This window comes from Sceloporus occidentalis, unplaced genomic scaffold (genome assembly GCF_023333645.1).
Source record: "Sceloporus occidentalis isolate IW3139 unplaced genomic scaffold, rSceOcc1.0.p SCAF_19, whole genome shotgun sequence".
Lineage (NCBI taxonomy): Eukaryota > Metazoa > Chordata > Lepidosauria > Squamata > Phrynosomatidae > Sceloporus > Sceloporus occidentalis.
The window spans coordinates 12,413,911-12,435,812 of NW_028316999.1; the positions used below are offsets into that span (position 1 = coordinate 12,413,911).

The 21,902-nt window shown below is 42.2% G+C and overlaps 1 protein-coding gene across 1 annotated transcript in view; it reads right to left on the reverse strand.

Annotated features, from left to right (window-relative positions):
- The window catches only part of LOC149302441 (PH-interacting protein-like), a 59,975-nt gene that overhangs the window by 8,963 nt on the left and 29,110 nt on the right, over nucleotides 1-21,902 (reverse strand). The window contains exons 11-26 of the mRNA XM_089482535.1: nucleotides 21,736-21,836; nucleotides 20,641-20,681; nucleotides 19,094-19,192; nucleotides 17,074-17,227; nucleotides 16,292-16,426; nucleotides 15,243-15,371; nucleotides 6,567-6,792; nucleotides 6,263-6,400; nucleotides 5,886-6,069; nucleotides 4,503-4,626; nucleotides 3,720-3,860; nucleotides 3,297-3,394; nucleotides 1,709-1,943; nucleotides 821-940; nucleotides 561-668; nucleotides 112-236 (exon numbers count right to left, since the gene is read on the reverse strand). Coding sequence (XP_089338661.1) covers nucleotides 112-236; nucleotides 561-668; nucleotides 821-940; nucleotides 1,709-1,943; nucleotides 3,297-3,394; nucleotides 3,720-3,860; nucleotides 4,503-4,626; nucleotides 5,886-6,069; nucleotides 6,263-6,400; nucleotides 6,567-6,792; nucleotides 15,243-15,371; nucleotides 16,292-16,426; nucleotides 17,074-17,227; nucleotides 19,094-19,192; nucleotides 20,641-20,681; nucleotides 21,736-21,836 — 2,158 coding nt within the window. The remainder of the gene's footprint in view (nucleotides 1-111; nucleotides 237-560; nucleotides 669-820; nucleotides 941-1,708; nucleotides 1,944-3,296; nucleotides 3,395-3,719; nucleotides 3,861-4,502; nucleotides 4,627-5,885; nucleotides 6,070-6,262; nucleotides 6,401-6,566; nucleotides 6,793-15,242; nucleotides 15,372-16,291; nucleotides 16,427-17,073; nucleotides 17,228-19,093; nucleotides 19,193-20,640; nucleotides 20,682-21,735; nucleotides 21,837-21,902) is intronic.

The window sequence follows — 21,902 nt, forward strand, 5'->3', positions numbered from 1 at the left end:
ACATACAGGTATTACATTTGTATCAGGCCTCATTGAGAGTCTCTCACTGGGGTGTTGCTGTAAATAACAGTATGTTGTATTTAAATCCAAAATCTACAAATATCTTCTTACTTCATTGTGAAGGCTCCACCAGTCAATTTACCAGTGTCTGGGTCCAGGAAGGCAAGTTTAAGGCAGCAAAGTGTAGGCAACCCCACTTCATACTTAATTCCAACAATTTTCATGAGTTCTTGTTCCTGCAAAGGAGATCAATATATATATATATATATATATATATATATATATATATATACATAATTTCTTACTGGCTGCATAAGATGAAGTTCATACAAAAAAATATAGTAAGGTGTATTTACCTCTACAAAGTTCAATACAAAACTAAAACCAATGAGTATCATTTTTCAGATTTTTAAGCTGCCAAAATCCAGTTTGTGAATCAAAGAACAAAATATTTAAGGGGGCTACAATGACCAATTATTCAAATAAAGGGTCATTAATGTAAACTATTGATATTTACAACTTCAACAAAAAGGTCATTTCTAGGATACAACTCAGTTTACCCTCAGTTCCATCTTATGCCACGGTTGTTTCTTAGCATTAATTCGGTAGATTTTATTCTTTTTTGCCATTTCAACATAGGCTTCATGGCCTTGCCGGAAATAATACACCTGAGGGTACAAACAGTAATTAAAAGATGCGTATGTGACTCACACCGGGATCTTCAACAGAGAAAGAGACATCGTTTTTAAAACCCTATTTAGAGATTTACCGTCATAATTAAAAGAATGCAATAAGAGGTGGCGACAAAACTCCAACATACCTCATCACCCATTTGTGGCACAAAAGGACAGCGTCTAGGGACAGTGTCTGTAATCCAGGCAGAGGGCAGCCATTCTTCCAACGTCAAGCCTTGGTCACTCAACTCTCCAACAGGTAATCTCTAAATAAACAAGAAATATTCTTGTTAAAAAAAAAAAAAAAAAAGTGTGTTTTCAGAAAGTGATATTCTCAAGAGATATTGTGTCAGTAACTGGCTTCGGAGCTGACATCTAATGCAATAAGAAAAGCTTGTTCTGGTGGGACAACCAGCAACCTTCCACCTCCGCAGACACAATACCACAGATAAGGTGTGTGTGTGTGTGTGTGTGTGTGAGATGTCTTATCAAACCAGGGTGTTACTTGGCACTAACATTCTGCCGAAGAACTACCCCTAAACTTGATAATAGGATTGTGGAGGGGGGGGGGATCTATCAAGTATATAATCATAATATATGATATTTCTCATGATAGAAAGTCACACACAGGTGTATTTACTTAAACACATTTTTTAACTCGCCGCAAATTAGGTCATAGCTTATTTTGCTGGCATTATCATTTTAACGTATAATAATTCATAAAGCATGTTACAGGACAGTATTATAAGGCAACTCAATAAGCAGGAACAACCATTTTCAAAATCAATGCCACAATATGCACACTTTTGAGCACAAATGTATATATACGTCTTACCGTCCCCAAGGACCTGCTTTTAAGGACATGTAACATATATAAATCCCATAGTCATAAAGGGGTTAACCTTAAAGTATAAGGTCTGAACACACACTGATGCAGAGGCAATCACTACAGACAATGTGCATGGAAATTACCTGACTCCTAGCCACAAAAATTGCAATTACATAAAAATACAAACCTTTCTAATCAATATTACCTTCTGTTTCCGTTCCTTAGGCTTCCTTTTCTTTGGGGATGATGATGGTCCATCTTTATCATAATTTCCTTTTTTCCTTTCCTTTCTGTTTTGCTTTTGCTTAAATTTGTCTGGCCCTTCTTCATCCTCAGAGCTGCTTTCCACGTTCTTGGTCTTGTGTTTAGGAGGTTTCTTTGGTGGTTGCAAGTTAATTCCAGCATCTGCTGTCCAGTCAGAGTAATCACTTGAATAATCACTGAAAGAAATGTTCAAACATTTACCATTGTCATACACACACACAATATATGTTTATCTATATCTATATATATATATATATACACACACAGGCCACTATATTAGGTACACCCGTTCAATTGCTTAACACAAATGGCTTATCAGCCAATCACATGACAACAACTCAATGCATGTAGGTATGCAGATGTAGTCAAGATAACTTGCTGATGTTCAAACCGAGCATCAGAATGGGGAAGAAAGGGGATTTAAGTGACTTTGAACGTGGCATGGTCATTAGGCTGGTCTGAGTATTTCAGAAACTAATGATCTACTGGGATTTTCACGCACAACCATCTCTAGGGTTTACAGAGAATTGTCCGAAAAAGAGAGAAAATATCCAGTGAGCGGCAGTTGTGTGGATGAAAATGCATTGTTGATGTCAGAGGAGAATGGACAGACTGGTTCAAGATGACAGAAAGGCAACAGTAACTCAAATAACCACTCGTTACAACCAAGGTATGCAGAATACAATCTCTGAACGCACAACACGTCGAACCTTGAAGCAGATGGGCTACAGCAGCAGAAGACCACACCGAGAGCCACTCCTGTCAGCTAAGAACAGGAAACTAAGGCTACAATTCGCACAGGATCACCGAAATTGGACAATGGAAGACTGGAAGAACGTTGCCTGAGTCTCGATTCCAGCTGCAACATTCAGATGGCAGGGTCAGACTTTGGTGTAAACATGAAAGCACGGATCCATCCTGACTTGTATCAACGGTTCAGGCTGGTGGTATAATGGTGTGGGAAACATTCTCTAGGCAAACTTTGGGCCCCTTAGTACCAACTGAGCATCATTTAAACGCAACCTGAGTATTGTTGGGGACCATGTCCATCCCTTTATGACCACAGTGTACCTATCTTCTGATGGCTACTTCCAGCAGGATAATGCACCATGTCACAAAGCTCACATCTCAAACTGGTTTCTTGAACCTGACAATTAGTTCACTGTACTCCAATGGCCTCCACAGTCAGCAAATCTCAATCCAATAGAGCACCTTTGGGATGTGGTGGAACGAGAAATTCACATCATGGATGTGCAGCCAACAAATCTGCAGCAGCTGCGTAATGGCATCATGTCCATATGGACAGAGGAATGTTTCCAACACCTTGTAGGAAGCATGCCACGGAGAATGAAGGCAGTTCTCAAGGCAAAAGGGGTACTAGCAAGGTGTACCTAATAAAGTAGCCAGTGAGTGTATATGTGTGTACGAACGCATGTGAGAGAGTGACATTATACACATATACATACATACATACATACATGTATACAAACAATTTTCAGTGAACATAGTCTACATAAACTGACACTTACCTGGAGCTACTCCCATCACTGTTGCAATCGGGTTTTTCTTCTTCTTCTTCTGATGTTGCCCCACTAGCAGCCAGTACCTCACTTTCAGCATCTGCTTCCTAGAAGATACACAACTAGTGTACATTTCTTTTACATTTGCCTTACTTCTGGTGTAACTTAAACTCCATTTAGCCCAAGGACAAACAGATTTCCACCTATTATTAACTAAAATGCACATAATTACCACGAAAACTAGCAACACAGTCAGATATACAGATGCATACAAACGCACAGATCGTCACTAGGTGATAGGTACAAGATACAGTACAGGCACTTAACACTGTAAATATTGCAATAACTTGGTTCTGCAGCTTAAATTGATGGTTGATTACTTAACATTACATATCACAAGGTGTACCAGTAACAGTTTCTGCATCTGCTTACATCAGAGGAACTGTTTTCATTGTCCAAATCCTCAGCAGGACCTGCTGACTCCTCTAGGGTAGCACGAGTACAATAGCTGTGCTGGTTTGTATTCTGCTTTTTAGATTCTCCAGCATCCAGCTGGAAGTCATGGGAGTGGTTCTACATAGAAAAAGAGTACCAAAAAGAGTCAAAAGCCTAATATTCAAATATCAGATCACCTCATTCTTTTGATATTGAATGAGGAAAATGCATAGACTATAATACGACTTAAATAATGAAGCTATGTAATACCTTTAAAACGCAAGCTTTTTTTTTGCTTGACACACACTTCCAGTCCAGATAACCTATATTTCTTTTGCTACACTAATGCCGCACTACAATATTTAGCTTACAATAGGCTTAGCCAATAATATTTTGATCAGAGCACAACAGGTATGGCTACATTAGAAAAAAGATGACACTGCCGTTTAGAGTCTACATAGAATTTGATTGCAAATAACAACCATTCGGTCCATCTAGACTTCCGCAGTCTTGCATCATTACCATTCCCTTTAACAACCACGGATATTCACATATGCTCATGGGATTTCTCATATTTGTATGCTGCTCATGGGCGTGCTGGGGTGCATGACCTAGTCTTACAAAACTGGGTGACCTTGTTTACAATTGTATAGGTAAGCATATTCTTATTGGAATATTTTAATAACAAATAATCTGTCAATAAAAGCAGTTTATTTGGTAGAATTCTAAAACATGTTCAAAATCTGTTGATACATTAAATTTTTACACCAAATAGATTACCTTTGAATAAATGGTTGCTTTGTTCTCTCTTGCAGTATGGTTTGTAAGGGCTTTCTTCTTCTCTTCTGTTTTGTACAACCTGATTTCCTCTTCTCCTTTTGCAGTTCTCCATTCTTCCTGTTTGCTGGAAATGCAAATGAGGTTATTATATCTTGTCTACTCTAAATTTAAGTAGAGTAGGCAATGCAGTAGCCATTGCGGTTTGTATCCGTGTCAATATGTAAGGAACGGAACGTAATTCTGATACCAAGTGCTTGGTGCGTTCTTATGTCTTACTACCTCCTTCCAAATACTAATCATCTTTTCTCTGATACATTGTTCCATTATGTAGCTTGTTGTCAGCCTTGATAAATTTGGGGAACAATGCAAATGATGTTTTCGTTATCAGTGTGTGCTTATGCATACCCCCAGTGCATTTCTGCTAGGTTTCAAGACTGAATCTGGGGACCCACTGCCCGAGAATGCGAGCCCAGCCAGCATCAGGTGTGATATATAAACTTTCATGAGGAATCTCAATCATTTTAGAAAAAACTATTATAAACGATTGGTTTCTCTTTACAGCATTAACCCACGAACAATATTACAGTGCTTAGCCGGATGATTAATCACACAGTAAATAAATGTGCTGTCCTCCCCAGTTTGTACATATGAAGTTAAGCATTTCATGGTTGTCATAGGGAAAATGTACTCATTGTGTTCAATGTGCTGAGGTGACTGCACAGCTAGATTCGTTAAGATCACGATCAGCACTGAAAAGGACACTTCTGCCTGTGTGGGGCAGAAAGCAAACCATTATTGTTTGTGCTAATGCACCCCCCTGTAATCTGTAATTCCCAGATGATTACACTGCGGAGTGTATATTTACTGCCCAGCTAAGTACACAATAACCTATGACTATGTGCACAAAATGCATTAGGTGCTGACTTTTAGGATGCCATATCACTATTTGCATCCAGTGATGTATTTACAGATCTATGCTGAAAAATATATAGAAGAAAACAAACCTTATTTAAAAGTGTCATGCTTTGAACACTGGCTCTCGCCAAACACTAAAAATATGCAAATCAGGACAGTTGATCAACGTGCCATTCGTTAGTTTAAGTTACTGTAAAACCTTGGGTATAATTTTCATTTGTGTGTGGAGTGCATATTTAAATTTCTAAAATTACAGAAAATGTTGTTACAAATGCAACATGTTGTGAGTATTACAAGTGAGATTTACAGGAAATATATATTCTTCACACCTTCACTTTTCTATTTGGTATACTGTTCTTATGGCTCTGAGACACCAGGGAAGTTGGTGGTGCTCATATACACCGGTGCAGGTCAGTAATTACTTAAAAGATCTCCTTTACTAGATTTCTTACTATGAATAAGTCTCACCTGGCCACCCCCATAGGAAGCTCTGGCACAACAACTCTTCGACTCCAAGCCACCAGGTCCCGCTCCGTGGCCATTTCACTCCTTGGGGCATTGCTATGCATCTGTCGCACGCCTTCAATTTGCCCGCTTCGCCTTAACCCAATATTTGGTGGTGAATGCACTTCAGAAGTAGAGCTTACCGAGGCTGCAGATGTATATTTTTTTGGGGGAAAAAAAAAAGTTAACATGCAAATGTATCTGATGCAAAGATACATAAACCACCCCCCTGCCACGACCAAAAAAATCCACAGTTGATACAAGTTCTTGAATCTTTAGACTGGTTTCCCGACAGCATTTTGTACTGTGTGATTTACTCTGCTCAAGAAGCCGATCTTTACCTCTGCTCATCCGACTAGAGCTCGCCATCCCAAAGTCTGTGTTCAATCTCTGGTCTTGCTCTTGCTGCAGTCTTTGTATCAAGCTGTCCAGAGGGCTCACTTCATTGTTTGCTTGCTGGCTTAAAACTTGATTTAATCCTGTGTGCGAAGGGGTACATATTAGAATGATTATTTGTCCACATATCAATTTCAAATGCAATGACAGACGTTAAAGTGCTCAAGATGACAGTGTATTAGAGGAGATGCTTGACACATCATTTTCATTCATCTGAACAATAAACAGCCCCACACACGAATCTTATACCTGAAGATGTTACCCCCATCTGCGGAATAAGTTGTTCATCCCTGCAGTTTTCCCGCCCTGGAACAAGACGCTGAAATCGTGTCGGATGTGGGTTACCATCAACATCTACCAAAAATGGAGGAGGCATGAGGTGTGGAGCCTGCTGGGTTTGCTCGTCCAGGACATAATTGTTAGCATCACGAATAAGAGGCCGATAATCACTGTGAAAAAACATCTGGTCTGCTATCTGTAAGAGTGAACAAGCAGAACAAGACATCAACAGTGAACACACTGATAAGAGAAGAGTTAAAATATTTTTTTTATAAATCAAAGATTTTATTGATTTTGTCTATAAAAGGGGGAAGGGAGGCATATACAGAAAAAAAAGAAGGGGGGGGGGAGGCCCTGACGCAGCAGGACCAGGCATAGTACAGAAGGAACAAAACAAAAAAAAACAATAAAAGAGCAACAATAAAATACAGGACATGGTAGAAAGTACACAGCAGAGTAGTAACATAACAAGATACGTGGCTTGGCAAGGCGACAGATGCGCCCCAGAGCGTCTCAGAAAACATAGAAAGCAATCTACACCCATCACGTAGGGGCCCCAGCCACAAAACGAGACCAGTAGAACCATTTCTTCCCATGTTATGCCTCTCGACCCATGTGCCCAGCCACCAACTCTTCAAGGACCCGTGTATTCGCCACCCTCGACACCCATTCCCTAAAGGAGGGCGGCGACACCTGATTCCAATACAGGGGAATCAAGGCTTTAGCCTCATTGAGTAAGTGTGGCACTACAGATTTTTTGTACGTAGCAATCAAGGCAGAGGTATGGTGTAGTAGGTAAGACCAGAGCCGGCCTTAGGTGTTCTGGCGCCCTGTGCGGACTACTCCTCTGGCGCCCCCCCATCCCAAAAAAAGAAAGGAATAAAAACTTGTAACAAAACTTGTAACAAAACCCCAATCACTATATACTACGCCAAACATTGATGTGGTCTAGGCCTACCACTTAATTGTCTGGCTTAGTAGTAGGGATGCACCGAAACGAATTCTGAAACCGAAAGTGCAGCATTTACCTGGCCAAAACCGAATATGACCCCCCCAACACCATAAAAAATCTAACACTTTTATTTAAAGTAAGTAACACACCAAAATAGGAGAAAACAATTAAATAATATTATATATATATTGTAACAAGGTGCGGGGTGTTGTCGTGGAAGGGGTATACATTCCCCCTCGATTTTGCAGGGTTTTATACGACATATAGGGCAGGCTGGTGCTCCACCCCGCAGTTTACATGCACCTGGACTGACACGGGTTCCAGGCCGGGAGTTTAAGCTGACTCCAATGCACTGGTCAGCTGCAGGTAATTAGCTGCACCGACTGCAATATACCCTGACCTGTTGGACAGAGGGGGAGAAGAGAGTTTGTTTGGAAGCAGCAGAGCTTGCTATGCCCAAAAGAGACCATCAAAGAGGTTGGTGGGATTATGTTTTGTGTTAGTTTAGACCCTTAGTAGTGAGGGAGTTATATGTTAGTAAGCGCTCAGACGAGCTAGGCTTTTGTTTGTAGCGAATTTGTGTTCTATGTAATCCTGTAAATATCTTCATACGTGGACTACAAATAAATCGTTGGTGATTACCTAACTGAGATGTGGCGTTAATACCCTAGAGGACCGTGCTGTTTGGTACCCTGTGTGGGTGCAGGATCACAATATATATATATAAATATATATATATATAATATATATATATATATATATATATATATATATATATATGTCCAAAAATAGTTACCGGCACTCCAGGGACTTTCCAAATAACCACACAAACAACTTCAGTTTTCAAGTCTATATATATATCATATATATATATATATATATATATATATATATGATTAACAGCAATCACATTCCTATCATGCCCAGGCATACCCAGATTCCAGGATTTACTCGCAGACTTGGCATGATAGGAGTATGGTTGCCCTATCTACCCCTTCTCACTCTCTTCTGCCGTATCTACCCCTTCTCACTCCCTTCTCCCTATCTACCCCCTTTCCCCTGTCTCACTCCCTTCTCCCTATATACGCCCTCCTAACTATCTACCCTTTCCCTCTTTGAAGTTCACTTACCTTTCAGGAGTCCTGCGGTGGGGGTGCAAGGCCTCTGCCTCCCAGCTCTGCCACTGTATGGAACAGTATAGAGTGATGGGAGTTATGATGTACTTTTAGAGCATAATTAGATCATGAAAAAGACATTGGAAATGGTACAGCATAACACCCATTACTCTCACACGCATACCAATCCACACGCATAGCAATCCACACGCATATACCAATCCACACATAGCAATCCACACGTATACACCAATCCACACGTATACACCAATCCACACGTATACACCAATCCACTCTCACTGAATGCTTTCCTACCTTTCCTCTTTTCTCCTTACAGCTCCTTTTCCTTCTCTTCGCTCCTCTTCTTCAGTTCTTCTGTCTTCTTCCGGGTCAGAGGGCACGGACAGCGGTGGGCGTGGCTTCAGTGTTGTGCGCCGGGATCTGACAACAAACCCCGGCGCACAGCAGCTGTCGCCGCGCGGATCACAAGGGAGCGGTATCGGAGGTCTTTAACAGACCTCCGGCTCCCTTGAGTGATGTTAAGCCGGGTTCAAGGGGGATCCTTGAACAGGCTTAAAATCACTCAAGGGAGCCGGAGGTCTGTTAAAGACCTCCGATACCGCTCCCTTGCGAGCCTGCTCCTCCAGCGGCGGACATTACTGTCCGTCTCTGGAGGGGTGCCGGGTGCCCCCCTGATGAGCGGCACCGGGTACCACTCGCCCCCCCCCCGCTAAGTACGCTGCTGGCGGCGGCGCCCCCTGGAGTGTGGCGCCCTGTGCGGTCGCACAGGTCGCACACCCCAAAGGCCGGCCCTGGGTAAGACACAGGCTGAAAAGGCGGCGGGGAACCAGTGAGAAGACTGATGGTAGCACTAATCTCCCTCCAAAAAGGAATAATAACGACATTCCCACCAAATGTGCAGAATCGAGCCACCTGGTTGACCACAACGCCAGCACACGTTTGGGTGATCGGGAAAAATAGCATGCAGGCGAGCCGGCGTACGGTACCACATGGTGAGAAACTTGTAGGAAAGCTCCTGTGTCTTAGTATTCATGGAGCATACATGAGTCAACTGAAAGATTTTTTCCCAGTCTGCTTTAGATAACGAGACCCCTAAATCACGTTCCCACTTCCCAGTGAACGCGGGCAAGGAGTCATCCACCACCCGAGTAAGAATCCCATATAAAAGCGAGATCCCATGTGGCGGAAGAGCATCTCGGCCATGCAGCATCTCAAAAGGCGTTAAGTGTCGCGAGAGGTTGTGCTTCTGCGGGATTGAATTAAAGTTCCGCAGTTGAAGGTATTGGAGGGAGTGGAGGGCAGATGGAGCGACCCCCTGGAACACGGCAGAAAAAGAGCGGAGCGTGCGCCCACTCATGTAACCACTCAACGGCATAGAGTCCCCAGGACGCAGCAATAGAAAGGCCCCACCACTCATGCCCAGGGGAAAGTCTGGGTTATAGCGGATGGGAGTGAGAGGCGAGGGATACGAAGTCAAATGGCCTTTACGGTGTGCAACATGCAAAACCGCGAGGGAAGCCAATACAAAAGGATTATCCCCAGCCGCACGTCGAGCAACACCCGGATCTAACCACGGCAGAACACGAATAGGGATGGAGGCAGCGGCTGCCTCCAGAGCAATCCACGATTTATGGGGCGGGTGGTGACACCATTCCAATGTTCGTAGTAGATGGCAAGCAGTATAGTAGGTGTGAAGACAAGGTAAACCCAAACCACCCTCAGCCTTGGGTTTTCGTAGCAAAGAGATCGCCAACCGCGGAGATTTACCCGCCCAAATGAAGGAGATAAACAGCGTCCTAAGCGACGAAAAAAAAACACGGGGTATCCGAATGGGAATAAGTACAACGCTCGGGGGAGCACATTCTTTTTGAGAACGTTAATCCGTCCCACCCATGAAATATAAAGAGAATTCCAAGCCAAAACATCTTTCCTGATTGCCTCAAGAAGAGGAGGAAAGTTGAATGTATACAGAAGGGAAGCGTCAACAGCCAACCACACGCCCAAATGCCGCATCTTAGAAGAGCACCACTGAAACGGGAAGGCAGAAGACAGAGATTCCACTTCCACCGGGGGGAGAGAGATGTTCAACAACTCGGATTTAGAGAAGTTGATTTTCAAATTGGACAGGTGGCCGCAGGTGCGAGATTCCGCCATGAGCACAGGCAAGGAAACCCTGGGGTTTGTAAGAGCAAAGAGCATGTCGCCAGCAAAGGCAACCACCTTATGGTGAACGCCCCCGCATCGCACTCCTGTAACATCAGGGTTAACTCTCACCACCGTAAGAAAGGGCTCCAAAGAAAGGATGAAAAGCATAGGGGACAGGGGGCAGCCCTGCCTAGTACCATTGGTTATGAGAAACGAGGGAGAGAGCGCACCATTGATCCTAACTCTCGCAGAGGGTACTGGGTAAAGGGAGGCAATCCACTGAAGCATATGAGGGCCAAAACCCACACCCTTAAGAACAGCAAACATGAAGGACCAGTCAAGGCGATCGAACGCCTTTTCTGCGTCCGTGGAGAGAAGCACAGCCCCGGGGCTCGAGCGTTTGAGCAAATGAATGAGGTTAAGGGCACGGATAGTACCATCCCTACACTCCCTAGCAGGTACAAAGCCAGATTGATCAGAATGGATCAATGTCGGCAGAAACCGACTGATCCGTAAAGCCAAAACGTTTGCGAACAGTTTGAGATCCACATTTAAAAGGGATATAGGCCGATAATTGCCGCACTGTTCTGCATCCCTCCCTTCCTTAGGGATCACTGAAATAGTCGCAGCCAGAGTATGGGGATGGAAAGACGCACCGTCTAAGACAGAATTATAAACCGCAAGCAAACGGGTACCCAAAACATCAAATAATTTTTTATAATAGACAAGGGAGAAACCATCTGGCCCAGGGCATTTTCCCGCCTTGGAGAGCTTAAGTGCCGTCTCCAACTCAACCAACGAGATCGGGCTCTCCAAAGACTCGGAAGCCTCAAGTGCCAGCTTGCGGGTCAAGTATTTTGACAGGTATTGGGTTATAACTGAGTCACGAGCACCGGCAGGAGAGTTATGCGAGGGGGTGCAATTGTACAGGCCAGAATAATAAGAGACAAACGTCGCAGCTATATCAGGAGGGAGATGACAGGGAATCCCGGTAGGGCCACAAATCTTAGGGATATAAGTTTGACGACGACGCGCCCGCAGAGCCCTAGCCAAAAACATCCCTGGTTTATTACCATGCTCATGGTAGATAGCCTTAAGCGTAGTATAATGCCGCCGAGCCCGGTCATTAAGGAGGGAGGCGAGTTCCCGACGCGAGTTCTCGACGCAGGACCGACAACTTGGCGAAGTCAGCATCCTGCGTGTCCTTATGAATCCGCTCTAGCTGCGCTATCTGCAAGTAAAGGTCACTGAACCTCTGAGAGTTTCATGACATTTAGTTATCTTATTGAGAGAGTCATTCTATTTACCAAAAGGAAGCATAACAAGGACTCATGGTGTTTTTCTAGTAGAATTGGTTAAGAGAATACAACTAGGATATCAAAAAATAACCAATATGCCATATAAAATATCTACCGTATTTGCTCGATTATAAGACGAGGTTTTTTTCAGAGCAAATGCTCAGAAAAATACCCCTCGTCTTATAATCGAGGTCGTCTTCTTATCAGACCTCAAAATGTCCGCTGGGGCCAGGCTGCTTACGGTGCTTTGGTCGCGAGCAGCAGGAGAACAGGAAGCTAGAAGAGTGTCACATAACTCTGCCTCCCCCCTCCTTCCTCTGGGGGCGGGGCCAGAGAAGTTGCTCGCACAGCCGGGCCCCTGCAGAAGTCTTCGAGTGAGAGATCTGCAGTTCAGGTAATGGGGTGGGGGAGTGTTTTTGAGCAAGTATGTGTGATTAATGGAATGAATGAGTATTTAAATGTTTGTGAATGAGTGTGTGTTAGTATGGATGTGTAAGGGGGGTAGTAGTGGTAGCATGGCATAGGGAGGCTGTACTCACACTCCTATCATCCCCAGGTTCCAGCATGTACTGGCTGCCTTGGCTTGATAGGAGTGTGATTGCTGTTAGCAGTTATATATACCGTACTGGCTCGGATATAGGCCGCACCCTAAAAGTGTGGTGCTTTTTTAAAGAAAAAGTTTTTTTCCAAAAAAACATGCTGCCACTCTGTCTCCCCCCCCCCCCGAGATATGCTGCCTCTCTGTCTCTCCCCCCTCCCCGAGATATGCTGCCACTGTCCTCCTCCCCCCTCGAGATATGCTGCCACTGTCCTCCTCCCCCTCGAGATATGCTGCCACTCTGCCCCCCACCCCCGACTTACCAGAGGAGACTCCCGGGTGTCTTGCGGGGGACATCTGCAATACGCGTACACAAGTTCCAGAAATGCCTTTTAACCCCCTATATGCCACTCTGCCCCATGATATGCCTTTTTACCCCCTATATGCCACTCTGGCATACAGGGGATTAAAAGGCATATCATGGGGCAGAGTGGCATATAGGAGGGTATAAGACATTTCTGGAGGCAGAGTGGCATATAGAGGGTTAAAAGGCACATCATGGGGCAGAGTGGCAAATAGGGGGTATAAAGCATTTCTGGGGGCAGAGTGGCAACCCTGGGGGCAGGTTGGCAAATAAAAGGAAATAAAAAAATATATATTTTTCTCAATCATAGCTTTTATTAAATATGAAAATATTGTTTACATAAATTAATATTTACTAGTAAAACTTTTTTTCCTATAGGGTCGTCTTATATTCAGGCTTTTTGTTTTTTTCCTAAATTAATATTTAGATTTTGGGGGGTCGTCTTATAATCAGGGTCGTCTTATAATCGAGCAAATATGGTAATTATCGCATAGCAATGTTGTTTATTTTTATATATCTGAGAATAGTAATCAACAGGAAGGAATCTTGTGCAGATCGTGAGAGAGAAAGTTACGATACAATAACCGTAAGGTAGGTTACGCAATATGGCTTTTCTTCAAATGGATCGGTCCATAACTAGAAATGTGCCGGATAGTTCCCTGACAAAGCAGAGTTTGTACTGAGCAGGTAGCACATGGTCTATCTACATCGTTTTAGATCGTTGTAGTAATAATTACTGGTTACTGTTATAATAGTTACTGGTAGGTAGGGCTTCTATCCAGACTTAGACTATCTAGAATTTTTGTAGGTAAGCAACAATAGGCCAACAGGAGCTTAGATTTCAAGGAACATACAATAGTTGTCGTAGTTGCTCTAACAGTAACCTGGGAAAGCAAAGATGCTTACAAAAGTCACAAAGGAAAGAGCACAAAAAGCACCAAAACACCAAGCAGCATGATGGAGAGCATACCAAAAGAGAGGCACACGTGCGTGCTAATAAACCTAAATTCATTTAAACATGTATTTGCGGCCTGTTATTCCATCGCCGGCATTTATCTAAGCTGCACTGCTTTATAAACCTATCAGTGGCCGGAGGCAAACATTTTAGTCAGTGTTTTTTTTGCGAACATTCTGTGGGAATTAATTGATGATGGAATTGAAGAAATTGGGTGCTTATGTTCCCTTGTTTCGTTTAAATATAAACAGCTTAACATCCGGTGAACAAAGAAACCATATCAGCAGTACAACAAATAATAAATGCCCTAGATATAATGCAAGAGACAAGATAGAACTTCAAGCATGAGAATTTCTACCAGAAGATATGCTAAATAGAGGACAAAATGTGTATGGTATGTAGTAGACTTGTGCATTCAGATTCATACGAAATGTACTTTTACAGAATTTTGGTAAATTTGCAGATTCGTACAATGCTCCAAAAACAATGCCTGAAGATGAAGCAAAAAAGTTCAGAATTTTCATCCAAAATTTGTGTGTCATTTACTCACAATCTCACTCACGCTCTCTGAATGTTTCCCTAATTTCTCTACCAAACACTTCTGCGTCGTCTTCCGCAACCCTGTGGACACAACCTGCCAACTTCCGCCAACATGACGGCGCTGCAATGACATCCTCCCTGATTCTCCAGCCAATTGGTTGCCTGGAGCCCATATTCACTCACAAGGTCACATGAACTAAGGGCAATATGGCGACACTTGCAGTGACATCCTCTCCCTCGATCAGAGGATCGGGAGATGATGTCACCGCAAGCGCCGCCACACTGCCCTTAGTATATGCGACAGTGTGGGCGAGAGTGAATGTGGGCACCAGGCAACCAATTATGCTCCCAAATTAAAAATGCCCACAAATGGGCAGGGAACTTAATTTGTTGCCCAAACACGTATAGAAAAACGTGTCCAAATAGTTTTTGCCCTATTTCCACATGTCTAGTGTGTAGGCCTTTCTGCAGAATACGTTGCTGTCTGCAGACTGCATTCATGAAGCATGAAAGGTAAAATTTATTTTAAATTGGTTAAAACCACCCCCCAACACACACAAAAAAATCCCCAAACCTATTCAACTTCCTATGTGTCAGCAAGCAGTCATTGTTTCCACAAAGTAATCGCAAGTAACAAATAGTTTCTGGAGTAGGCTGAAAACTCCGTAAATTTCACACGCTTGTCCCATTCATCAATCATTCCCTATGCTCAGCTTACCTTATCGTATTTGCTACTGGAACCAAAGCCAAATATCAAAAGATGTCCATGGGAGTCCGTACATGCAAAGTGTTGACCATCGGGGGAGCATTTACAGTCAAACACTGCTCCATGCCCCTGACCTTCAATCTGTAAAACACATGACCATTAGTCTGCTACATAATCACTGCATACTGAATAAAAAACACCAACAGTCCTACATTTCAAATACCATATTGGCTCGAATATAGGCCTCACTTTTTTCCCCCACTTAAAGTCTTTAAAGTGGGGGTGCGGCCTATATCCGGGTCTAGCGCCCACTATCCAACATATGCTAAAATGCACCCATTGAGTAACATATACATATATACATATATACACACACACACATACATATATATACACACACACACTGACTAACAGTGCAGTACACACACAAACACAGCTGCCTCTCTACACCGTGGCTTAACAAATTGTTGTGGCACCCCCTGCGAGATGTACAAGCTCCTTATATACACATACACAAACTGAAACATGTACTAAGACAAACATTTTACACACTGACATATTTATACACTAACACACAAACTTACACAGAGTAACATACTGACTTACCTACGCACACATACTAACACACACATTAATATACTGACATACATATACAGTAAGATACCTTGACCCACAGTAATATACTTACACACATACTAACATACAAACATGTGGGCTCAGGAGGAGGTAGGCCGGTGCTTACACACCAAGTCTAAGTAAGCACAGTCTAGTGGTATGTTTGGAGGGTGTTGGTGGAGCTGGTGCTAGGGACCAGCGTGGGCCTCCTTTACACCAATGTCTCTACTACAGCGGGGTCACGTAACACGCATTAGGTAAGAGAGCAAGGGTGGCCAGGCCTGCTACACTTCCACCCCCCTGATGGTAGCCCTGGTCTTCAGCCTAAGTGTTTTAATGCCAAGTTTAAAAAAAAAATATGATTCAAATCTGTTCTCCTTTAAATATATTTAAAGGTCATGCCTTTTTATGAAACTAGAAACCCTTTAAATAGAAAATGAATATACCATATTGAAGTAGGATCGAATCTTGACTCCTCGTGCTAGATCCCAGACTATGACATTTCCATCATGTCCTGCAGAAAACAGTACTCGGGGATCAAAAGGGTGCGATTCTAACACAAAAACTTCATCCTCGTGACCCTGAAATAAACAGCAACAAATATTAAACTGCCTATGTGCACAATGAAGGAACAGTCAAGTCAGTTTTTCTAAACTTCAAGTGCTTCAAAGCTGGTCAATGAGTAATATTAATTCGGTGTTTACCAAAGTTAACTTCAAACAGGTGCCTGAAGGTACAGAAAAGGAAGCCTGTCGGCTGGATGCACCGTCAGTACTGAACTCTACAACTACAACGCTTCTATGTACAAGTCTTGTCACTCTGCAAGCAGTAATTGTAGGGTGAAGATAAGCTAAGCCTTGCAGAAACAAAGAACATTTCAGAAACAATTGGGAGAGCATAAAAAAATACATTCACCTATTCCTTAGAAAAATACATTTCTCCCACCGTTAAATGGGATTGTTTTTAACCTATCATTGAGTTCATCGATCATCTAAGATCTTATGTGTAGCGTGCCTTCTATTCGTTTTTATCTGCGACTACAATCTAAAGGTCAAGTCTGATCATTTATTAGCAAGGGTAACTCCACTACACAAACACAGTATTAACATTACAGCAATAATGTGCAGCGACTAATTATTTTTAGTCCAAAATGTCTTTCCTTCATGTACGCATCGGCTCTACTTGCATTTCAGCAGAATAAAATGGGTCACTTTACTGTGTCTATTACCATCAGAATGTGGATGAGCTGACCAGTGTAGGAGTTCCAGACCTTTAAAGTCATGTTATTAACAGCCGTTATTACGAAGTTGTCATGGCGATCCCAGGCCACCATAGTTACTTTTAACTTTGTGATCTTGTCCTCCACGCCGTGAGAGCTATGCCTAATAAAAGGAGAGGAAAAACACCCCATGATACACTCGCCTATGCGCGGCAGACATCTGCAACAGGCTCTAGATTGTATTCTCCACTGTGAATGTTTTCAAAGTCAAACGATTCATTACTTGTTTTAGAAAAACAGAAATTGAGTGATGGAGTAAACATGTTGGTGGAGGAAAGCAATCCATACGAGTATACAAAGAAGTGACACAGAATTATACCTGATCATAAGCGTTGAGTATTATAGGGTACATTATCAGTCATATGACTTCACCACCACCATGTCCACAGTCACTAATTACCGTATTTGCTCGATTATAAGACGAGGTTTTTTTCAGAGCAAATGCTCTGAAAAATACCCCTCGTCTTATAATCGGGGTCGTCTTATAATCAGGCCTCAAATAGGTCTGACTATGAGACGACTAAGATCCAGATCCCCCGCAGCTGCAGGGGACCTGGATCCTCCTGTCACCCCCCCCCCCCCCGCCCCACTTACCGGTACTTCTGAGTCCCCGGTGTGTAGCTGGGGCAGCGTGTAGATGTCTACGCGATTCGCGTAGACAACTTCCGCTGCAGCAGGAAGGAGGTGTGGCTAGCAGCGGGGGTTGTCTGCGTCCATCGCGCAGACCTTCCCCGGCTGTCAGAGATCAGAGTTCCCCCCACACGCTGCCCCGGCTACATGACAGGGAAGTCAGAAGCACCGGTAAGTTGGGGGGGGGTGCGGGGGAGTGTTAAATGGGGGGCATAAGGCATTTCTGAGCAGAGTGCTCTGTGAAATGCCTTTTAACCCCCTTAATGCCACTCTGCCTGCAGAAATGCCTTTAACCCTCTATACACCACTCTGCCTCCTGAATGCCTTAAACCTCCCTATATGCCACTCTTCCCCATAATATGCCTTTTAACCCTCTAAATGCCAGAGTGGCATATAGGGGTATAAGGCATTTCTGGAGGCAGAGTGGCACATAGGGGGTCAAAAGGCATATCATGGGGCACAGTGGCATATAGGGTTAAAAGGCATATCATGGGGCACAGTGGCATTTAGAGGGTTAAAAGGCATATCATGGGGCACAGTGGCATATAGGGGGTATAAGGCATTTCTGGGGCAGATGTGCATAACTGGGGGGCAGGTTGGAAAATAGAAGGAAATAAAACCAAAATATTTTTCTCAATCATAGCTTTTATTAAAAAAAAATAGTTTAGATGAATAAACATTTACTGGTAAAACTTTTTTCCTATAGGGTCGTCTTATATTCAGGCTTTTTCTTTTTTTCCTAAATTAATATTCAGATTTGGGGGGTCGTCTTATAATCAGGGTCGTCTTATAATCGAGCAAGTACGGTACAATTAAGAACTTTTATTAAGTAAACACGATACCTTTTTTAACTTACTGACTTATCTTCCAAGACTAAGTAGGTCTCTTGGCACACACTTTTTTTTTTGCCTTTCGCAGTGAGATACAAACCTGCCAGTGGGTAATTTTCTCACTTTTTTAAACTTTACTGAAGCTGCTACTTTGATCCCTGACTGATCAGCAGCACTCACTTTACAGGAATGGAGCATCTCATTTGCAGGATCACGCAAGAATTGCAGCGGAGATCACGAATGGCACACCGCTTCTATCTTGATGTTGTTCCATGTAGTCATGATAGGTTTTTACCCTTTTTTATGACGGCATGGATCATCATGAAGGTCTTAAAGGGTTAAAGCAGAAGTAAACTTCTCATATGTATAGGGATAGAATTAAAGTTAATACAAGCCATGTTTTCATTGTGTCTGTATAACGAATACTGATACTAAACATACATAAACATATGAAAACTGTAAGAGAAAAAACATTTATAACAACCAGGAAAGTCCAGTTGCAATCTCACCCCGTAGGTCTTGTGGCCATCTCTAACAAAATACTCCTCCACTCCCTTTTCTTGAATTGCCAAATGCGAGCAGTGCCATCTCGGCTCCCGCTTACAAACCTTTACGAACAACATAAAATAAATCATCGCGAGTATCAAGCATCTCAAACAAAAAAAAGGAAGCAAGAAAAGTGTATTATAGTCAAACGCAAGGCTGTTTAATCAAGAATGATTTCTGTATCTGTTTAACACCTCTAGGACCACACAGTGGGTTATGTACAAGGAGCAATCGTAGCATGAAGTTTTAGAAGTGATGTTATTACTATAGAAACCAATGAAACAGTCCTGCTGATTCCTTTGGTTGCTAGGCGATAATACAACTTTGCAACTTGCACCTGAATTCCTCTTTACAGTGCTGGGGAAAAGTCTTCTATTTTTTGTTTGTCACAGTTAACGTTTCAGATCCAACTCATTTTAATATCAAAGTCAATGTCAGTGAACAGAAAATGCAGCTTTTAGATTATTTAATTATTTTTTTTAAGGTAAAGAGTTAACCTATATCACCCATGTGAAAAAGTAATTGTTGCTGTAACAGCACCCATGTCTTCTAAAACAAAAGTTCCACTTTTGACACATCAGTTCACAGATTATCCAATTTTTGCAAGGTTTCTTAATGGGGAATCATGAACTTAGAGCTTTAGAAAGCTTGGTAAATGACTGAATCATGTGCTGCTTTTTGAGACAGTTTTAAAAAAAGGTTCTAATTGATGTTGAGATCCAAAAGTGCTGATTTAGTAACCAAGGGTGCCATTATGTTTTCTCTGAGGGCCATGTAGGGTTAGATAGCTTTTTACCTTCTATAGATGAAGTCATAATTTAAAAACTGCATTTTGTGTTTACTTGGGTTGTCTTTTCCCAAGTGATCTGTATCATTTAAGTGTGACAAATATGCCAAAATAGGAAGGAAGGGGCAAAAAACTTTTTCACAGCACTAAACCCCATTAAAATGGCATGCACAAAGGTATTACATCTAAGAAGATATAAAAAAACAAAGTTATGCTTTGGCCAATTCATAACCAAAATCTCTCATTTATATAATGTTTATATATTTGTTACCAGCTTTATTAGGGTGAGAAGCACAGACAAAGTTATGTCAATGAATACTTCTATGCACCTTGTGCTCATCCTTCCTTACTACTCGACTACCCTTTTATATCTAATTATTACCTTTTCCAAATTCACACCTTACATGGACAATGTAACCAAACATCACTTCACTAGCACTTCACCTATTTTGAATCTCTGTTATCTCTTTTCCTAAATCCTAAATTTTTGTCTCCTGTACCAGGAGAAGGACATATCGTATCTTAACAGTTTTTCACTTATTGCTCCCTATTTCATACAATATTCACAAGTACACATTTAAAAAAAAAAAAAGTTTTTCTAAGGGACTCCATCTCGGCAGACCTGGTGGGAAGGAATGACCAAAAACTATAGTACACGGAGAGCATATCTTGCCTGCAGTTTGGCATTAAGAATTTATTGATAATGTATGTGTTAATGCTTACCTACTACTGGTGTTTGAAAACTGGATGCTATCCACTTTATCCTAAAGAAAAAGTAATATTAGAAATTTTAAGTATGAAAACGTAACAGAAATAGTAGTGGTTTGACATTTTTCACCGTTTAATGATTCACACCAAGGTACCTGCATTATATATAAAAACATAAATAGCCTGTAAAGAACATTCAAAGAGTGGGACAAAACTAGAATGGACAGGCTAAGACAAACAGATACATTAGGTAATGAGGGCCATGCTCGCAAGATTACAGTCTAGAGGAAGAGGGCTGTACAAAAACCATAGATGCCAATGACGAAGAAGATGTATTAGATAAGATCGATTCTACACTTCTCTGGGGTTTTGAGGTTTTTCTTGTATATTTAGATGGTGGGTGACGGTTCCAAGAAAAGGAAGAGATTATAGTATGTGATCATTTTTGTAATGCTGCCATTTATGGGCATAAAATCTAAACAAAATAAGACACGTTGAAAAAGACAATTCCATTTAAAACAAGTGCTGTCAATTTTACTAAAATGAATTTCATGAAGTGCTACAGGATCCCCTGCTTTGCAGTGTGTGCTACACGGCTTGGCCCATTTCACAAATTTTATGACACATTAGTGTGTTTAGCTGCTAAAAGCAGTATCAGCAGGACTGTGCCAAACTCGGGGAGAATGCATTGGAGAGGAGAACATCCATTTGGATGCAAAAAGTATATTATGACTGTATGGACACTTGACTTTTACACCAACAGGGACTTTTATTACATTGCATTCTAAATACACAGACATTAATATGTAGTTGGTCCCAGTTGGTAGTTGGTCAGGCTCTGACGTTGGACGACAAGGCTTGGCTTGCAAGCTCTGTTCTAGTTCCACCCAAAGGTGTTCTATGGGGTTGAGGTCAGGGTTCTGTGCACCAAACTCATCCAACCATGTCTTTATGGACCTTGCTTTGCGCACTGGAGCAAGTTGGAAACATTGTGTCATTGTGAAGAATTATCACAAGAAAGCTTACCACTTTGCCTTTGAAACAATCAATTGATTTAAACTATGGCACCATTGTTGTTTAAATTCTGGCTGAGACGTTCAGAGTACTCACTGTGTGAAACTCAAGCTCTGAAATCTTCTCTGGCTGGCCTGATCCAAAATAGTACACTCTTATAATGTGGTCCGTGCTCCCAGTGGCCAGAAACATTCCACCTAAACAGAAAAATGACACTATTAGTTCTCTTTACCATAGCTGAAGGGAGGTGTTTTGTTTCACTG